Genomic DNA, 18,754 nt, shown 5'->3' on the forward strand with positions numbered 1-18,754 from the left:
CAAAAGTGATGTGTTATTTTATATATTGATTTTAATTGAAAGTTTCCCTGAAATCGTATGACTTTGTTACAGTTTCCTGACTGCCGTGACATTTGGCAAAGAATTATTTCTTTTCCATTTGGACTTTATAAATTATTGATTTAAAGTAAAGATTGGAATTTATTACTGTCATTTCATCTAATTTATACACCACTGGAAAAATTGATTCTTAAGCCAAGTGTATATGTTGATGAATTGTTACGTGTGTATGACTCTATGCTGATGAATTGGTGTCAGTATTAGTGACTTACTTGAACCTGCTTTTATGCTTCTTAAACTTTTCCTTATACATCCCTAAGAGAAGCCGCTTGACCCATAGTTCTGTATGCACAATCTGAAATACTTTTTTTTTACATTTAACTTTTTTCTATCTCTTAGTTTTTGTGTTTTTGATTATTTATTTATTTTTTTTTTGGAATTCATATAACATACAACTCACCTATTTAAAGTCAGAGTTCTGTAGCCACCATCTCAATCAATTTCTGGAAGATTTTCATCACCTCAAAGAGAAATTTCTGCACCCCTTAGCCATTACCCATTAATACTGCTCTCTCCCCAGCCCTAGACAACCACTAATCTACTTCCTGTCTCTATAGATTTTTAAAAAATACTGGACATTTTATATAAGTGCAATTATAAAATGTGTGGTCCTTTGTGACTGGCTTCTTTCACTTAGCATAGTGTTTTCAAGGTTCATTCATGTTGCAGTATGTATTAATAAATCTTTTAGTTTTAATTAAAAAAATTTAATTTTACTTAACCGTGAAGAAGACTTGATTTCTTCGGGGGTGGGGGGAATGCTCTTTCTTCTTTCACTATGTATGTCTACTCTTTTTCCCACCTGTCCCAATCATTATCACTCACATACCCTAAGAATATACATATCTCATTTATAGATTCACGGATATATTCTCAGAATTGGAGGACAATATTACCTTTTTTTTTTTAAATATCTTTATTGGAGTATAACTGCTTTACAATGGTGTGTTAGTTTCTGCTTTATAACGAAGTGAATCAGTTATACATATACATACATCCCCATATCTCTTCCCTCTTGCGTCTCCCTCCCTATCCCAACCCTCTAGGTGGTCACAAAGCACTGAGCTGATCTCTCTGTGCTATGCGGCTGCTTCCCACTAGCTATTTTACATTTGGTAGTATATATAAGTCCATGCCACTCTCTCACTTCGTCCCAGCTTACACTTCCCCCTCCCTATGTCCTCAAGTCCATTCTCTACGTCTGCGTCTTTATTCCTGTCCTGCCACTAGGTTCTTCAGAACTTTTTTTTTTTTTTTAGATTCCATATATATGTGTTAGCATACGGTATTTGTTTTTCTCTTTCTGACTTACTTCACTCTGTATGACTCTAGGTCCATCCACCTCACTACAAATAACTCAATTTCGTTTCTTTTTATGGCTGAGTAATATTCCATTGTACGTATGTGCTGCGTCTTCTTTGTCCATTCATCTGTTGATGTACACTTAGGTTGCTTCCATGTCCTGGCTATTGTAAATAGAGCTGCAGTGAACATTGTGGTACATGACTCTTTGAATTATGGTTTTCTCAGGGTATATGCCGAGTAGTGGGATTGCTGGGTCGTATGGTAGTTCTATTTTTAGTTTTTTAAGGAACCTCCATACTGTTCTCCATAGTGGCTGTATCAGTTTACATTCCCACCAACGCAAGAGCGTTCCCTTTTCTCCACACCCTCTCCAGCATTGATTGTTTGTAGATTTTTTGATGATGGCCGTTCTGACCAGTGTGGGATGATACCTCATTGTAGTTTTTTTTTTTTTTTCTTTTTTTATGCTTTCATTGTAGTTTTGATTTGCATTTCTCTAATGATTAATGATGTTGAGCATCCTTTCATGTGTTCGTTGGCAATCTGTATATCTTCTTTGGAGAAATGTCTATTTCGGTCTTCTGCCCATTTTGGGATTGGGTTGTTTGTTTTTTTTGATATTGAGCTGCATGAGCTGCTTGTATATTTTAGAGATTAATCCTTTGTCAGTTGCTTCATTTGCAAATATTTTCTCCCATTCTAAGGGTTGTCTTTTCGTCTTGTTTATGCTTTCCTTCACTGTACAAAAGCGTTTAAGTTTCATTAGGTCCCATTTGTTTATTTTTGTGGTGCTGGGAAAACTGGACAGCTACACATAAAAGAATGAAATTAGAACACTTCCTAACACCATACACAAAGATAAATTGAATGGATTAAAGACCTAAATGTAAGGCCAGACACTATCAAACTCTTAGAGGAAAACATAGGCAGAACACTCTAGGACATAAATCACAGCAAGATCCTTTTTGACCCACCTCCTAGAGAAATGGAAATAAAAACAAAAATAGTACCTTTTAAAAAGTCTCCATAGACCTTTAAAAAAGATTGCAGGATTGTGACCGCCTGGGGGGGTGGGATGGGGAGGGTGGGAGGGAGGGAGATGCGGGAGGGAGGAGATATGGGGATATATGTATATGTATAGCTGATTCACTTTGTTATAAAGCAGAAACTAACACACCATTGTGAAGCAATTATACTTCAATAAAGAAAAAAAAAAAAAGATTGCAGGAAAAAGCGTTGTTTTAATTTAAAGCAATGAAGCCCCCAATATCTCAGAGACTGCCTGTCTTATGGCCAACATTTAAGAGTTGGGGAGAGGCAAGTAGAGGCCCAAATGGGGACAAAGACTGGCTTGGCTGTGTGTTTCTAGGCCAGTTACGTGTTTACTTTCTTCAGAGGAGCCCCACGATCACTCCCTTGGCTGATACCAGGTAGGATCGCTTCTGGTATATAATGGTGACACCAATTACCGTCGCTTAAGTGAGTCTTTTGCTAGTTGCGTTAGTTAACATGCAACATAAGGATTATGTGTATTTTTAGATATGGATCACTTGCATTTCATAAATTTTATTATACATTACATAATAGATCTGTGTTCACATAAGCTTATTCTTCTTGGCCGCCCTCTTGGACAGCTTACTGGACAGGGAGCTGGTCTTGTTCATCTGTATTCCTGTTTCCTTGGATAGGCAAATCACTGGCTCTCAATAAATGCTTATCAAATTGAATTTCAGATCTTACTAAACTCATTAAAGGTTATATAAACCAGACTTGATTATGTTCTGTAAAATCATAGCCTGATGAATGGTAGGATGTGTTTGGGTTTATGCAGGGGAAGGACGGAGGGTTTTGAGCTGTGTGCTAGTTGTGTTTCCATAGTTCTTTAAGAGTTTGAAGGATATGGTCTTACTCCTACATCTTTAACGATAAAAATAGGAATTACTTTCAATTAACAGAAATTAAAGTTAAAATACTTTTCCAAAAAGCCTCCTCTAAAACAACTTTTTATAATTCAGTAGTTTTGTAATTTCCAGTGTTAAACCAAAAAAGATAAAGCTTATCTTCCTCAAGTATTAAGTGTTTTGGCAGTCTTTTATAACATAGATTGTACGAGATATATCGTTGATTCCTTCTAACAGTTGAGCATTTTAAGTTGTCACTGTAGTTAAAATTGGTCGGGAGTATTGGCTCTCCACTTGTATATATAATTTAGAAGTTCACAGATTTGATAAACGTTTTTTTTGACTGATTAAAGTACTCTTGACTTGGGTTCTCATTATCAGCTTAATAATATAATAACAATAATACAGAATAACACTGCTTTTTATTACATAGCTTTATCATGTAATGTCATAGTGTCTGAGGTATTATTTCCTCCCAACCCCCCCCCCATTTTTCTTTAAATAGAATAGGAAACAGGCTCAGAGAGTGACTTTCTTTAGATTATACAGGCCAGTAGCTAGAGAGGCAAATCTGGAACCTGGGTTTTATGATTCCAAGTGGAAAAATCTTTCCCTATAGCATTCTGCATCTGTTATTTATTCACTACTTACAGTTTGGACGTTGCAGAAGAAGTAGAAATAGTTTCTGTGCTCAGTTTTTTCTACTGAATTGAACATAGACAATTGAAAACAATAAAAACTTAAGAATCTGCTTATTGTATTGGTTAGTACTCAGCGATATATAGCAGTGCAATACAGTAGAATATGGAAGTGCAAATCCCATAAGTTGTCTGAAAATTTCATGTTTTCAATGAATGTTTTAATCATTTATTTAATTTTCAGTTCAGAATTAAAAGTTAAATAAAATATAAAGATAAAAATATAAAAACATGAATGTTGGTATAATTGTTTTTTTCTCTCCCAGACAGATATTGATTATGTAAATGGTGTTGTAGCCAACCTGGAGAAAGAGTAAGTTCTTCTTAATTATGGAAATGAAAATATTCTAGTTACTATTATCTCTTGGCTTTTTGCTAAAAGAAAACACATTCTTTTACAGTTCATTTTTTCTGTGGAGTTCAGTGTTCACTGGACCACCTATCATTGGTCTTTTATATTATCATAAAGTATGTGTGTATATATCAAGTTGTCTGATAGGATACATTGGTGTATTTCATTTTGGAAAAGACTTGAATGTCATATATCTGTAACACTATCAAACAACAATCTTTAATCTTGAAGACAGTGAATAGAGAGTCATATGAGATCACTTAAATCTTTCACACTCTGTTTAGCAAGAAAAAAAATTTCTGCTGTCAGGGCAGCTAGTCAGGTAGCAGTTTCAAACCTCAGTGCTAAACTATGTCTAAAAATCTGCAAAGGTTTATTAACAGTTTATTGTGAGTAGGGCACATAGCAGGTAACAGATGGACAGCTTAGTAAGTTGCAGATACCATTAGTTTTTATAATATTGCCTTTGTAGTTTTAAGAGCAGTATCATGAAATTAGTCCTGATATGGGTTTCTTCATTGAAATGTATCTCTTGTTGCCCCCAAAAGACATATCTTTTACTTTAAAAAGAAAGACAAAAGAGAAGCAAAGGTCCTTGTTTAAGATACTGTGGCTCTACCTTTGTCTATCAGTATGCTAAAACCAGAGATTTTTTTTTAATGTATTTTTATGTTATACATATAAGTTGATCGTTAAGATATAAAATCCCACAGAACTTAAATAACTCAGCCAACCTTTCTCATGATAGATTTTCTAAAGAAATCAGTTCTGGCTTGGTGGAAATAATATCACCTCCTGAAAGCTATTATCCTGACTTGACAAACTTAAAGGAGACATTTGGAGATTCTAAAGAAAGAATAAGGTAAGCCTGTGCACCCTTGAGTATAATAGGCAATAAATGTCATCCTTGTTTATCGAAGCTTAACTCATTTTAGGGTTGAGCTAATTAGTTGAGAGCTAATGACTTTTTGATTATTTTATTGGAAATTCTGTGGAGTTTCTGATGAGAGGTTGAATTTGGTAAACCTAATGAATTTTATAACCATGCTGCTCTGTGTTGTTATAACTTTTCTTAAGAGTATATTCAGTATAACTCAAAAGTTAGTCCAGATAGAAATCTCATGTCTGTATGTAACATAAATGAGAACAGATCCAATAAAAGTGATAAAAACAATAATACTCTTGTGCAGAATTGAATTGCAATAAAATCATTAGTCAATTGAATTTATTTATCTCTGAATCTCTAAAATTGAAAGAGTTAGAAACTTTCCTTGTGTTGTTATTAAAGACAAAGTAAGCTAAGAGATATTGGCATTATTTTGGGATTGCCTATAACCAGAAAAAAAGACAAAAACACTGTGTTGGGAAGAGATTTATTGTATTTCTTGAGTTGTTAATTTGTCACAAAAACAGATATGTCCCTATAATTGGTTAATTATCTCTCAATAAATATAATGTTATTTTAAAAATTTAAGATTGAATTTGTTTGAAAAAAAACTCTGGATAGACTCATTAAATTCATATCAACTTGTAAGGTATTTTCTGGAGAAGTTTACTTAGTGGTTCAAAGCTTTTATTTTATTGTGTGCTTTTTTTTTTTAAACTGGCTTTTAGAAAAACCACTTCTCTTATTCACATTGGTCAGTGTGTTTCTGTAGACTGCCAAGAATTCACCAAAAGGACCTAATATTGTAAATTTTAATATGATGTTTTGGGTTTTTAAAGCATTTTTACCTGTATGTGAAGCACTGGTTCCTAGAGACATTAAGATATTACTGGAAAAGGGGGCTGTGGTCAAGAAAATTTGGAAAATATTGGATTAAAAATTTTTTTCAACAAATGTATTTACTGCTGAATGTTTCAATGCCTCTAATATACTAATACGTCTCTAGAAGAGGAATATGTGTCCTTCCCAAACTTACTTGACATTAGACTCCTTTTTTCCTCAGGACACCTTGAGGATTAGTGTTTTTGAGCATATATTTCGATAAAGCCTTCATTAGAGAAGAGTGAATTCTCATTCACTCTCTCCTAAGTGGATAAATCCTGTATGTGTGATATCCATCCATCTATTTATCTATCTACCTATCTGATACATAACTATACATTGTGTATATAATATCGTATATACAATATGTGATGTATATATTGCATATATGTATATATTATACAATATTTTATATATTATAAAATATTATACATCTAACCTTATTTTGCTAACTTTGAGTCTGATTCCTAACTTATTTTTATTTATTTTTTGGCTGCGTTGGGTCTTCGTCGCTGCGCACAGACTTTCTCTAGTTGTGGCGAGCGGGGGCTACTCTTCGTTGCGGTGGGCGATCTTCTCATTGCACTGGCTTCTCTTGTTGCGGAGCACGGGCTCTAGGCGTGTGGGCCTCAGTAGTTATGGCACGCAGGCTCAGTAGTTGTGGCTCTCGGGCTCTAGAGTGCGGGCTCAGTAGTTGTGGCACATGGGCTTAGTTGCTCAGCGGCATATGGGATCTTCCCGGGCCAGGGATAAAACCCGTGTCCCCTGCATTGGCAGGTGGATTCTTAACCACTGTGCCACCAGGGAAGTCCCTAACTTTTTTTGAAAATCTTTATTTCAGATGGAGAACAAAGCAAAACCTCGATTATTGTTTTCTAATGATGTATGCTCAGGAAAAGGGCACATATTACATCCAGGTAAGTGTGTGTTTGGTTTTTTTCCCACACTTTTAAAGAAAAAGTAATATGAAGGGTATATTTTCATTAAAACGAAGTTTTGAAAGCATAAACCCTCTAAAATATATAAGATCATAACAGTATGCCAGAGCAGAAGGGTTGATCATATCACTGAGAACATGGGCTCTGCAGCTCCACTCGCTGGTTTAGCTCATAATTATTTTGGTGGTCTTATGGTAAATAGTTGTTTTGTGCGCTTCAGTACATTTTCATTTGTACTGAAGATAATAAAGCTGACATTTAGTTCTAATGGTGCAACTTTTAGCAGCATGGCTAAAACAGTAAGTCCATCATGATATGGGTTTTAAGTTAGCCAGGTAGGCAACACCTTAAGTAATTCTAGGAAGCTCTTGTTTCCTTCAAACCTCATTCTCCATTTAATACTTAAGCTTAAATTTCACCACTGGAATTTCACTTCTTTAACCAAACATCTTTATCCTTTGTTCAAAATGCAAATACCCCTGAGAGGTATATGGCACACGAAGCCTGTCAATTTTTTTTTTTTCCAGTATAAAAAGTCTATTAGATCCTCTACTGGGTGGATGTTTGGATGAGAGTGGCAAGAAGCAGCCCTGGTCCCTGAACAGCCAGGACATGATTAAGCAGCTGTTGGCAGGGGCTGGGGAGGGAAAGAAAGAAGAAAAGAGGCTGGCATCACATGGGAAGGTGGACTTCTTGAGGGCAGACTTTGTCTCCTTTGACATTGTACCTCGGGCCAGCTGCATTCAAGTGTGCGTGAACCCTTCCTTGGTTCACAGGATGGAAAATGGAAATGATGATAGAGTGCGACATTGTCCATAACAGGATCCAACAGGTGTGCATATAAAAAAACACAATATCCTAGATACAGGTAGTACATTTCCTCTAAATACATTAGAGAAGTCTGATTTTAGTTTTAAGATAATAATTTCACAGCATTTTATTTTAATGTATACCAAATATTATGGTAGTTGAACCTTGCTCTTTGTTCTAGGGCCAATATATAAATATTTACATTATGATCAAGAACTTTATAGAGAGAATTTAAAAGTGTAGCTATATCACTTTTAAAATTTGTTTCCAATTTTCTTCCAAGGGAAGAATTAATGGAACCTTAAAGCTTTTGGGGGGAGTGTAGGAAAAGTTAATATTTAAAAATTGAGGAAAGGATGGGGGTTAAGAAAGAGGATGGTAAGGAAAACTTCCCCTAAGCAGGGTCAATATATGATATATTATAACAATAACAGCTGCTATGAACTAACATTTATTGCATACTTACCACGTGTCAGGCATTGTTCTTTAAAATTTATGTTTTTCACATATTAACTCATTTAATACAACCCTTTTTATAACAGGAGTATACTGTACATACTGTCTTAAAGCCTGTTTTGCTGTCATTTAACATACTGTAGACACCTTTATATGCCAGTAATTATAGATTGGTATAATTTTTAATTGCTTCTTGAAGTACCATTATTCAGCTATCACGATGATCTTATTGCTGGTCATTAAGATTGCTACCAGCTTTTCAGCTCTTTCACATATGGATCCACTGGACATTCTTAAAATTACCCTATTTGCCCAAAAATTATGCCTCAGAAAAGAAGGAGTTGCTTTACCTTCAGGTCTTTACATAATGTATAGAATTCCCTCAGTGAGTTCATTATGATGTACAAAGTATTGTAATCCAGACTTCATAATTATCCCAGGGATATGACTTCAAGATTGCATATGTTGGGGGTGTATCCAACCCAAGACTTTTAAAAAAATTTTATTTATTTATTTATTTATTTATTTATTTATTTATTTATTTATTGTGGCTGTGTTGGGTCTTTGTTGCTGCGCGTGGGCTTTCTCTAGTTGCGGCGAGCAGGGGCTACTCTTCGTTGCAGTGCACGGGCTTCTCACTGCAGTGGCTTCTCTTGTTGCGGAGCACGGGCTCTAGGTGTGCGGGCTTCAGTAGTTGTGGCTCGCGGGCTCTAGAGCACAGGCTCAGTAGTTGTGGAGTGTGGGCTTAGTTGCTCCGTGGCATGTGGGATCTTCCCGGACCAGGGCTCGAACCCGTGTCCCCTGCATTGGCAGGCGGATTCTTAACCACTGTGCCACCAGGGAAATCCCCTACCCAAGACTTTTAAAGAGTACTTTTAAAAAGGCAATAGAGGGAATTCCCTGGCGGTCCAGTGGTTAGGACTTCATGCTTTCACTGCCGAGGGCGCAGGTTCAATCCCTGGTTGGGGAACTAAGATCCCTCAAGCCAAGCAGCGCGGCCAAAAAAAAAAAAAAAAAGCCAGTAGAAAACAGCGGTTACTCTGTGGTCATCACAGATGTACATCTAAAGAGAAAAGAAAATGTCAGCTGCCCTAGTGTTTTTGCTTGTGGCTTGTAATGAAGTTTCCCATTACAGCAGCACACCCGGCTCCATAAAGTGCTATATCACAAATGACTTGGACTTGAAGGCAGTCTTCTAGAAAACTGTTTGATGATGCAGACACTTCATAGGTGGTACTGCATAGTTCTTCCTTTATAACATAGTGATGCACTCTGTTGTCAGGTTGTCCCACTTTTAGTGACGCTGAGATTTAATCAGTGGGTGTAGGGTTGTCAGTCTCATCTCTCCTTTATTAAACAGCTCCCCAGCAGCCATTCCTCCTATGGTTTCAGTTTCCATTGATTATTTTCCCCCAGATCGCTTATGTCATTAGAGGTTGCCAACTGGTAATTTTCTAATTCTAAGAATTGTAATGTTCTCATAAGTAGAGTTCTTCTATAAAGGACTCTCCCTTCTTAACCATTTGGTTATCTTGAAAAATAGTTCACAGAGGAAGGGAAGAATAAATGCTTGATTCTTTCTCTTTGTTAATTTTTATAGTTGATACCATAGCAATCTCCAGTGGTGACCATTTTTAGAGTATTGTTATGAACTCATGGATTTTTAAAAAGAGATATGGTTTGCCTCAATCTTTGCAAGCATTATTCATATTGATGCTTGTATTGGCCCATCATAAGCCAGTGGAAATCTCTTCAAATTGGCTCTTGTATTCTTTTCATGTAAGTCCAGTAATCTTTGATCACTTTCTTGCTGACTGGCACATCCTGAACATTTCCTATCCCAGATCTAGAACCAGCCATTTCTCTAAGGAGCCCTGTTCTTTTTAGAGATATATGATATTCAGGACCACAGTCTCTGTGCTTGAGATGCTCATTGCTATTGTGTCTTTGCTTCTAGGTGTTTTAATAAGGAAAAGAACATTTTGTTTCTCAGAAGAAAAAAAATTGCGTTTATATTGATAGTCCCAATTCAAGTGTAAGATTATAGTATTTTTATTTAACTTTTTTGAATTTTACATATATTTCTTTTCTCTTACATTGAAAGTCTTGGTTTTAGTAAAAATTATCTAAATAACATAATTCTTTTATTCTATAGTATACCTAGAATGGTTTCAAAATAACAATACCAATATCACTACTAACAGTTAGACTACTAAATGCAATTAAATTTTTTTCATCCTTTTTTCCTCCCTAAGAGTATATCCTGATATGGATATATAGTCAAAATTCTGTGTTTGAAAGTCACTTGACAAAATTCTTCAGGCTGTGTGACCACACTGACAACCTGATATGAGACTAGGTTCATTTGTTTCCATTTGTATTCAGTTTTTAGGATTTTTTTTCCTTTTTAGTTGTAAAAAAACATAACATTCCCAAATCAAAAGTTATATAGAACAAGATATATTTACAGAAGTCTCCTTTTTATCCCTGTCCCCTTCCCGTGTTGTGTCCCTCTCCCATGGGTAACCACCATTAGTTTTTGTTTTCTCCTTGTACATTTAAAATATTGGAGCAAAAATGTAAATATAATATTCCACCTCTTTCAGGTACTACAGTTGCATAGTGCAAAGGCAATATTTTACATCTTGTATTTTAACTTCTCTCTATAACTAGCGACTACTAATGGGATATATGTTAGATTTTTCAAAAAGTGGCTCTTGCCATGATAAAACATTGATGTCAGAGAAGAACATATATTCACTAAAAGACCTGTACGTGCAAGTTCATAGCAGCTTCATTCATAATAGCAAACCCTGGAAACAACCCATATATTCTTCAGCAGGTGACTGGTTAAACAAACTGTGGTGCATTCGTACGGTGGAGTACCAAATAATGAAAAGACATGAACTATGATACACGACATCTTGGATCTCAGGGGAATTATGCTCAGTTTAAAAAGCCAGTCTTTATATAGCATTCTTTTTTTTTTGTTTTTAATTTAATTTTTGGCTGCGTTGGGTCTTCATTGCTGTGCGCAGGCTTTCTCTAGTTGCGGTGAGCGGGGGCTACTCTTTGTTGTGGTGTGCGGGCTTCTCATTGCGGTGGCTTCTCTCGTTGAGGAGCATGGGCTCTAGGCGCACGGGCTTCAGTAGTTGTGGCTCGTGGGCTCTAGAGCGCGTGGGCTCAGTAGTTGTGGCGCACGAGCTTAGTTGCTCTGTGGCATGTGGGATGTTCCCGGACCAGGGCTCGAACCTGTGTCCCCTGCATTGGCAGGCGGATTCCTAACCACTGCACCACCAGGGAGGTCCCTATATAGCATTCTTGAAATGACAAAATTATGGAGATGGAGAACACTCTTGGTTACCAGCGGCTAGGAAGGGGGGAGAGGAGGAAGGTGGCTGAGGATGTCAAGGGTAGCATGAGAGTCCCTGTGACGGAACTGATCTGTGTCCTAGCTCTACTGGTGCTCCTGCACATGTACACGTGTTAAGATTGCATGGAGCTAAACACACAGACACACAGCTACACACAGCTGAGTGCATGTAAAACTGGTGAAATTTGAATAACGTGGTTGAATTGTATCAGAGTCAATTTCCTGGTAGTGATATTGTGCTGTAATTATATTGGAGGATATATATTGTGGGTATGTTGGGTCTCTATTATTTTTTATAGCTGCATATGAATCTACAGTTATCTTTAAAAGTTTTATAAAAAGTGAAGTTGTTTGATGAGGTGTGAGAGTGGAACAAAGCAATTTTTGTAATTGAATATAAAAAATGTAAATTTTCTGTGGTAACCAAATTTAGTGTACTAAATTTTAAGTAGGCATTTAATTATTTCACCTACACTTCTGTATATTTAAATCAGTCCCAAGCTTGTTTTTGTTTTTTTTTTTAAATTGGGATATAGTTGCTTTACAATGTTGTGTTAGCTTCTGCTATACAACGAAGTGAATCAACTATATGTGTACATATATTCCCTCCCTCTTGGACTTCCCTCCCACACTCCCCCATCCCACCCATCTAGGTCACCACAGAGCACCAAACTGAGCTCCCTGTGCTATATAGCAGGTTCCCACTAGCTATCTGTTTTACACATGGTATATATGTCAATCCCAATCTCCCAATTCATCCCATCCCCGCTCCCCCCCACCCCGTGTCCACACGTGTGTTCCCTACGTCTGCGTCTCTATTCCAAGCTTGTTTTTTAATCTACTTATTGGAAAAACTTGGAAGTACCTTGTACCGGGGGTCATCTTTCCTTTGGGCGTCCACAGCCAATGTTTGCGTGTGAGTGTGGGCATCTCTTCTTTGGGAAAGCAAGGTTAGGTGCCAGCGGGGCTTTGTGCTTTGTCTGGTTTTCCCTCTGGCTTCCCTACAAGCTCTGAGGGTGTAAAACTTGTCTTTTCTGTTCACTGGTGGGTTCCCAGGGTTTAGTACTGTGTCTGGAACATAATCAAAGCTCAGTAAATATTGGGTGAGTCAAAATCGTACCTTTCCAAATATTGCTACTGTTTCTTCACAGATAGGAAGAAAGCTTATAGGACTTAAACACATGAAAAAAATCTAAATACTAAAATAAGTGAAAATTACTTGCAGATAACTAGAAATGATAATGTGTCATTAAGAAAAGGAAGCGTTTTCTTAGGATATTAAAATCATCAATGGAAAAGAATATTAAAAAATAATGTATATATGTAAAAAAAAATCATCTTATGACTTTAAAATTTTATGAAAGGAGATTTGGGGAGGAAATCTTTGCAGATACTCATGATCCCTGGTCTCTGTCAACTCCCTGTTGAACTGGTAAACATTCCAGTAACACATGTGGTGATGGCAGAGCACATGGGGTTAACTGGCACTCTTGAGTTGCTACAGCTTCTTAAGTATTTTGAAGATATCTTTTAAAATATAAAAAGAGAGCTTTTAGGAACCCATCCCACAGAAATGAATAGCACTGATATGAAGTGTAAGCATTGTTTGCATTGACAAAGAATGAGAAACAACCGGGGTGTCTGCCTGTGAGCAGGTGAGTGATTTGTCCATCGATCCCAGGGAATAGTATGAATCTGCTAGAGAGAATGCTTTAAATATATACTTTTTAACCTGGAAAGATATTCATGATATATTAAGAGAAAAAAGCCAGTTTCATAATGTGATCCCTTTTTAATAAAAATGTTAAAGGTGGTGGGAACCTTGAGGTAGGTATGGGTCTACCTGTGCTGTATGCCCATATTGAAGGTGTCCAGTGGGTGCACACCCAACCTTGAACATTGGTCACTTCTACTAGCAGGGTGGAGGGCAGAGAAGGAGAGCTGCTAGCTGTTTTCTTTTTTTGACTTGTTACATGTATTATGTAAAAAGCAAAAAAAAAAAAAAAAAAATTAAAAGGCCTATAAAATTCTTTTCCTTTGAAAAGAAAACAGGATAGTGTGAAATCATGTTGGGAGCCATAAAAGGACCAAAAGGAGTAATTCATGGAGTGGTTTTGTTATTTCCCATGGTAAGGGAGTGGTTTTGTTGACTTGCTATGTGCATCTGCCATTTTATTTTCCTTGCTTTCTTTTAATAAAACGTATTTTTATTTTAGTTATTTTTTATAATTTTTCCTTTTTATTTTATCATTATTATTATTATTATGTATTTTTTGACCGCACCATGTGGCATGTGGGATCTTAGTTCTCCGACCAGGGATGGAACCCGTGCCCCCTGCATTGGGAGCATGGAGTCTTAACCACTGGACTGCCAGGAAAGTCCTGAAATTTATTTTTATATTGTCATCATTTTTGACCATTGTTTCCTTGATTGTCATTATAAAAGTGTGCTTGAGTTTTTCCATAGTAAAGAATGTCCTCTTTAAATCTTCCTTCTCTTTCTGATTTATTAATATGATTGTTCAACTTTCTTTAGCTTGAAGATGATATTATTGTCAAACAGAATTACTTTAACACCATAAAAAATTTTGCACTTCAACTTTCTTCTGAGGAATGGATGATACTTGAGTTCTCCCAGCTGGGCTTCATTGGTAAGAAAAGTTTTAGATTTATTTACTTTTCAGAAATAACTGTGACTTAGAATCTTAGACTATTTTTTTTTTTACCTTAAAGTTGTCTTTTTTCCTCTGGAAATGGATTGCTTTTGAGAAAATTTAATTTCGGTAAACTTCTGTGTATAAAATGTTGAAAGTCAACCCAAAACGGTATTTGGAGCGTTCTAAGATGGTAATATTTACTCTGGAGTTGTGCAAGGCAGCCCTGCTGGCTTTTCATGTCCACAAAGAGCCAACCACTGTCCTGGGGAGCATGTCTCATTCCTTCTTCTTGGACACTTCGAGTTCCTGTTTTAAAGCCCAGAGCTTTTGCAAGATTGGGATTCTTTTAAGAAGAGTCCTGCACTAGTGGTTTTCTAATAGGAATTCCTGGTATTTGACATAGTACATGAAGTTCTTGTTCAGTCATTAATTTGTATTCATGTGTTGCTTTCATGGACTAGTAAGGGTACTTATTTTTAACGTTTTTTTTCATTAAAATTCCTAAAGTATCCAACTAGAGAGAATATGTTTAAAGTTGAAGTTTGAAGGAAATTTATAGGTCTTAAAAAACACCCCAGAGAGTAAAATTTCACTTCCTCTAATGCTTTAAATCTGTAAGTATTAGAGGCTGGGGCTTTGATCTTGTTGATCATTTATCTCAAAACTTAATTTAAGACTCAAAAAACATCTTTATTTGTGAAGGTTTCAGTGAAGACAAAATCAGGAGTCCTTGTTTTTTGCTTTTATTGATTTAGTTAATTTTTTTTTTTTTATGCTTAAACCTCTTAAGTTCCTTTTTTATGGGAAGAATTTTAATAAGACATGAAGGGGGCTTCCCTGGTGGCGCAGTGGTTGAGAATCTGCCTGCTAATGCAGGGGACACGGGTTCGAGCCCTGGTCTGGGAAGATCCCACATGCCACGGAGCGGCTGGGCCCGTGAGCCACAACTACTGAGCCTGCGCGTCTGGAGCCTGTGCCCCGCAACGGGAGGGGCCGCGATAGTGAAAGGCCCGCGCACCGCGATGAAGAGTGGCCCCCACTTGCCGCAACTAGAGAAAGCCCTCGCACGAACCGAGGACCCAACACAGCCAAAAATAAATAAATAAATAAATAAAGTAGCTATAAAATTTAAAAAAAAAAAAAAGACATGAAGGAAAAATCTCTAGCTTGCTTCTTGAATCCTTTGAGCTAGTAGTTGTATGATAGATTTTGTAATGGAGAAAGTTAGGAGTTAGTACCTACTTCTGTTTATACTCAGGTGACAACTAAACTTAGCTAAAGCAAGTTTGTTTTTGATAAGACAGGTGGGGAAATTATTGATAATGATTTATAGTTGAAAGCACAAGCTTTAGTGTATTTGTTGTACGGATTTCACTCATTTAAGCCATTTTGATGCTTGGCTTCTTTATTACAGTTACTGATTGGGAATATCTTTTCAGGTAAAATGTTTCAAGCGCCAGACCTCACTCTAATTGTGGAATTCATATTTATGTTCTATAAGGAGAAACCCATTGATTGGCTCTTGGACCATATTCTGTGGGTGAAAGTCTGCAACCCTGAAAAAGATGCAGTAAGTTAATTTCTTATGCGAGTGGAAGAGGCTTCTTTTATGTTTTTAGTGAAAGTGATGACTCTTAGGGAACCAGATGTTGTAAATGAACAGTTAAATAGGTAGCTGAAAGAAAACAGTGTTTCCACTTACCAGTGTAAGTGCTTGCCTTCTTTCTAGAACTACAAGAAGTTCCTGTTCTGTAGGGACTTTTAAGTCAGTGAAGCGCACCTTTCTTTAAATTGCTGATGAATGTTTATTGTGTCTTGAGGCTGTGGTGTTTCCTTGCTGTTGGCCATATCTGTCCTGTGGTGGTGGGGGAGGGTGGGGGGGGTTGTTTTGGTTTTCTTCACATCCTCTGTCAGCTTTCTTTTTTCAAATACTTTGGGGACAATATCGGACCCCAGCACACCTGGATATAAGGAATAGAATGGAAGTCATATTTTATACCAAAACAGTGACAAGTCAAAAGTGTACCTTTTTTGTATTGTGTTACTTGTAAGAAGCCAATGTTCATGCTGATATGCTGACCTTTGGGATGTTGGTGACAGGTAAGTAAGTAAACAATGATTTTTGCTTGGACTATTCAAATATTAAGTTATCTCCATTGAAATCTTATTGTAAAAGGTAAATTAATATGTTCTTCTTGTCTAATTTGAATTGTATCTCTGGAAAATTTTTTAAAATTATTGGCTGTAAGCATATATAAAATATGAATGTACACATTCTTAAAAGTGAATGAGTCACTTTGACATGTAATAACAAGGAAATCTTTATTATAAGCGTATGTCATTATAGTGTTGACCTATTTGCACAAATAAACATTTAATTTGATTTCATGACCTTATATTCCCTAGAACAGTTTGATCATCCTATCTGCCAGTTAGTTTTTAGGGCACCCTCTTCAGGTGTCCATAAGCTATTGCTTTCTCTCTCTCTCTTTTAAAAATAACCACTTTCTTAGAGCAAATCACGGTGTGTAGCGAAATAGAGTACCAGCTTTCCAACAATGACTGAACATATAAATCGATTCGATCAACTCATTTTTATGATGTAAGCCCTTACCTGTATTTTCTTTGTGATTTACAGGAATTTTTATTGTAGGACACAGAACAATTCACGTCATCTTTACATTTGTACAACACACTTGCCTTTGATTGGTCCTGTGCAGTTTTATCTAATATGGTGGTTAGGTTCTTAAGAGAGCTTGTGAGGTGAAAATCTCTGAAAGTAAAAATTAAAACCATGAAGACACATTCTTTCACCCTTCTTTCTATGGCCCGTAATTTTTCAGCTGCTTCCACTAGGATGTCACGGGAGCTGTCACCACGTACTTGCTGGCTCCAGAATCACATCCCTTTGACAGTGGTCTAGGAGACCCTTCCATTCACACTTATTTCACTGAGCATAATACCCTCAAGTTTCATCCATGTTGTTGCAAATGGAAAGATTTCTCTTCTATATGTTTGAGTAGTATTCCTCTGTGTGTGTGTGTACACAGCACATCTTTATCCATTCATCTGTTGATGGGCACTTAGGTTGTTTCCATATCGTGGCTATTGTAAATAATGTTGTGATGAACATAGGGGTGCATGTATCTTTTCTGATTAATGTTTTTGTGTTCTTTGCATAAATACCCAGAAGTGGGATTGCTGGGTCATATATGGTACTTCCTAGTTTTTTGAGGAATCTCCATACTGTTTTCCACAGTGGCTGTACCAGTTTACATTCCCACCAATAGTACCAAGCAAAAACAAACACGTAGTTACAAGAACAGAGTAGTGGTTACCAGAGGGGATGGGGCAGGGGCTGAGTGCGGGGGTGAAATGGGTAAAGGGGGTCAACTGTATGGTGATGGATGGAAACTGACTTGGTGGTGAGAACACGGTAGTGTATACAGAAGTAGAAGTATAATGTTGTGTATTTGGAACTTATATAATGTTATAAACCAATGTTACTTTAAAAAAAAAAAAAGCATTCACACATTCTTCCAAAGGTGTATGGACCTGCTTTGACTCTTCGGGCCCGAATGTGTCATTCCTTGCCTGTGTGTTGAGTGGCGGGCTCGGTCTCAGGCACTGCAGCTTCTCCTCCTCTCTCCCCTCCACCATCCCACCTCCCCACCTCCCCTCTCCTCCCTCCTCCCCTCTCCCCTGTCCTCTCCCTCCCTTACCTTCCCTCTCCTTCCACTTGAGTGTTTTATTTGTGTAAATAAAGTATACAATTTCACCTCTACTCTCCTGTTAGCAATAACGCTAATGAAGTTAAACCTCTTGAGAAAAATTAGGCATTTTCACACCCAGGAAATAACTGGAGGTCTTTCAAAGTGGAAATGTCTTATACATTTGTCTTCTTCAGTATGTTCTTGGCCCAAAGCTTATAAAAGTCATTGAAAATGGAAAGGGTTTATAAAAGCATGACAAGGTAGCCATGGCTGTCCTGAAGCACTGAGCTAATGAATGCGTGAGAGCCCTGCTGGGGCTGTAGGTCCCACACGCCATGATCACACGAGAGCTGGTTATAATCGAAAATCTGGGCCATGGGGCACTTAGAGCTGAAACATAGGTGTCCCCCAACTGTGCTGAGTTGGATTTGTCTGTTTTGATGTTGTTTCCTTGCTTGTGGTCCACTTACTGCCTCACATTTTCAGATTGCTTTCATGCAACAAAATGTGCTTTTTCTTATCTGCAAATTCTTCATTATATTATCCACTTAAAGGTATTTTGTGTATTTGAACCAAACCTCTAGAGTTTGTGCATTTTAACATTAAAAGTCAAATCTATATTGACCTATTTTGAAAGGTGGTTGAAATTAACTCCTTAACTCTTCCCTTGGAAGTGCTTATTTTTAATTTCCGCATCGTGTCTGT

General features: G+C 37.0%; 1 protein-coding gene across 1 annotated transcript in view; it reads left to right on the top strand.

The window, feature by feature from the left end:
• Positions 1–18,754, top strand: part of MGAT4A (alpha-1,3-mannosyl-glycoprotein 4-beta-N-acetylglucosaminyltransferase A) — a 117,571-nt gene that overhangs the window by 85,277 nt on the left and 13,540 nt on the right. The window contains 5 exon segments of the mRNA XM_036873042.1: positions 4,249–4,295; positions 5,083–5,196; positions 6,944–7,019; positions 14,216–14,330; positions 15,776–15,906. Coding sequence (XP_036728937.1) covers positions 4,249–4,295; positions 5,083–5,196; positions 6,944–7,019; positions 14,216–14,330; positions 15,776–15,906 — 483 coding nt within the window.

The sequence above is a fragment of the Balaenoptera musculus genome, chromosome 13 (genome assembly GCF_009873245.2).
Source record: "Balaenoptera musculus isolate JJ_BM4_2016_0621 chromosome 13, mBalMus1.pri.v3, whole genome shotgun sequence".
Lineage (NCBI taxonomy): Eukaryota > Metazoa > Chordata > Mammalia > Artiodactyla > Balaenopteridae > Balaenoptera > Balaenoptera musculus.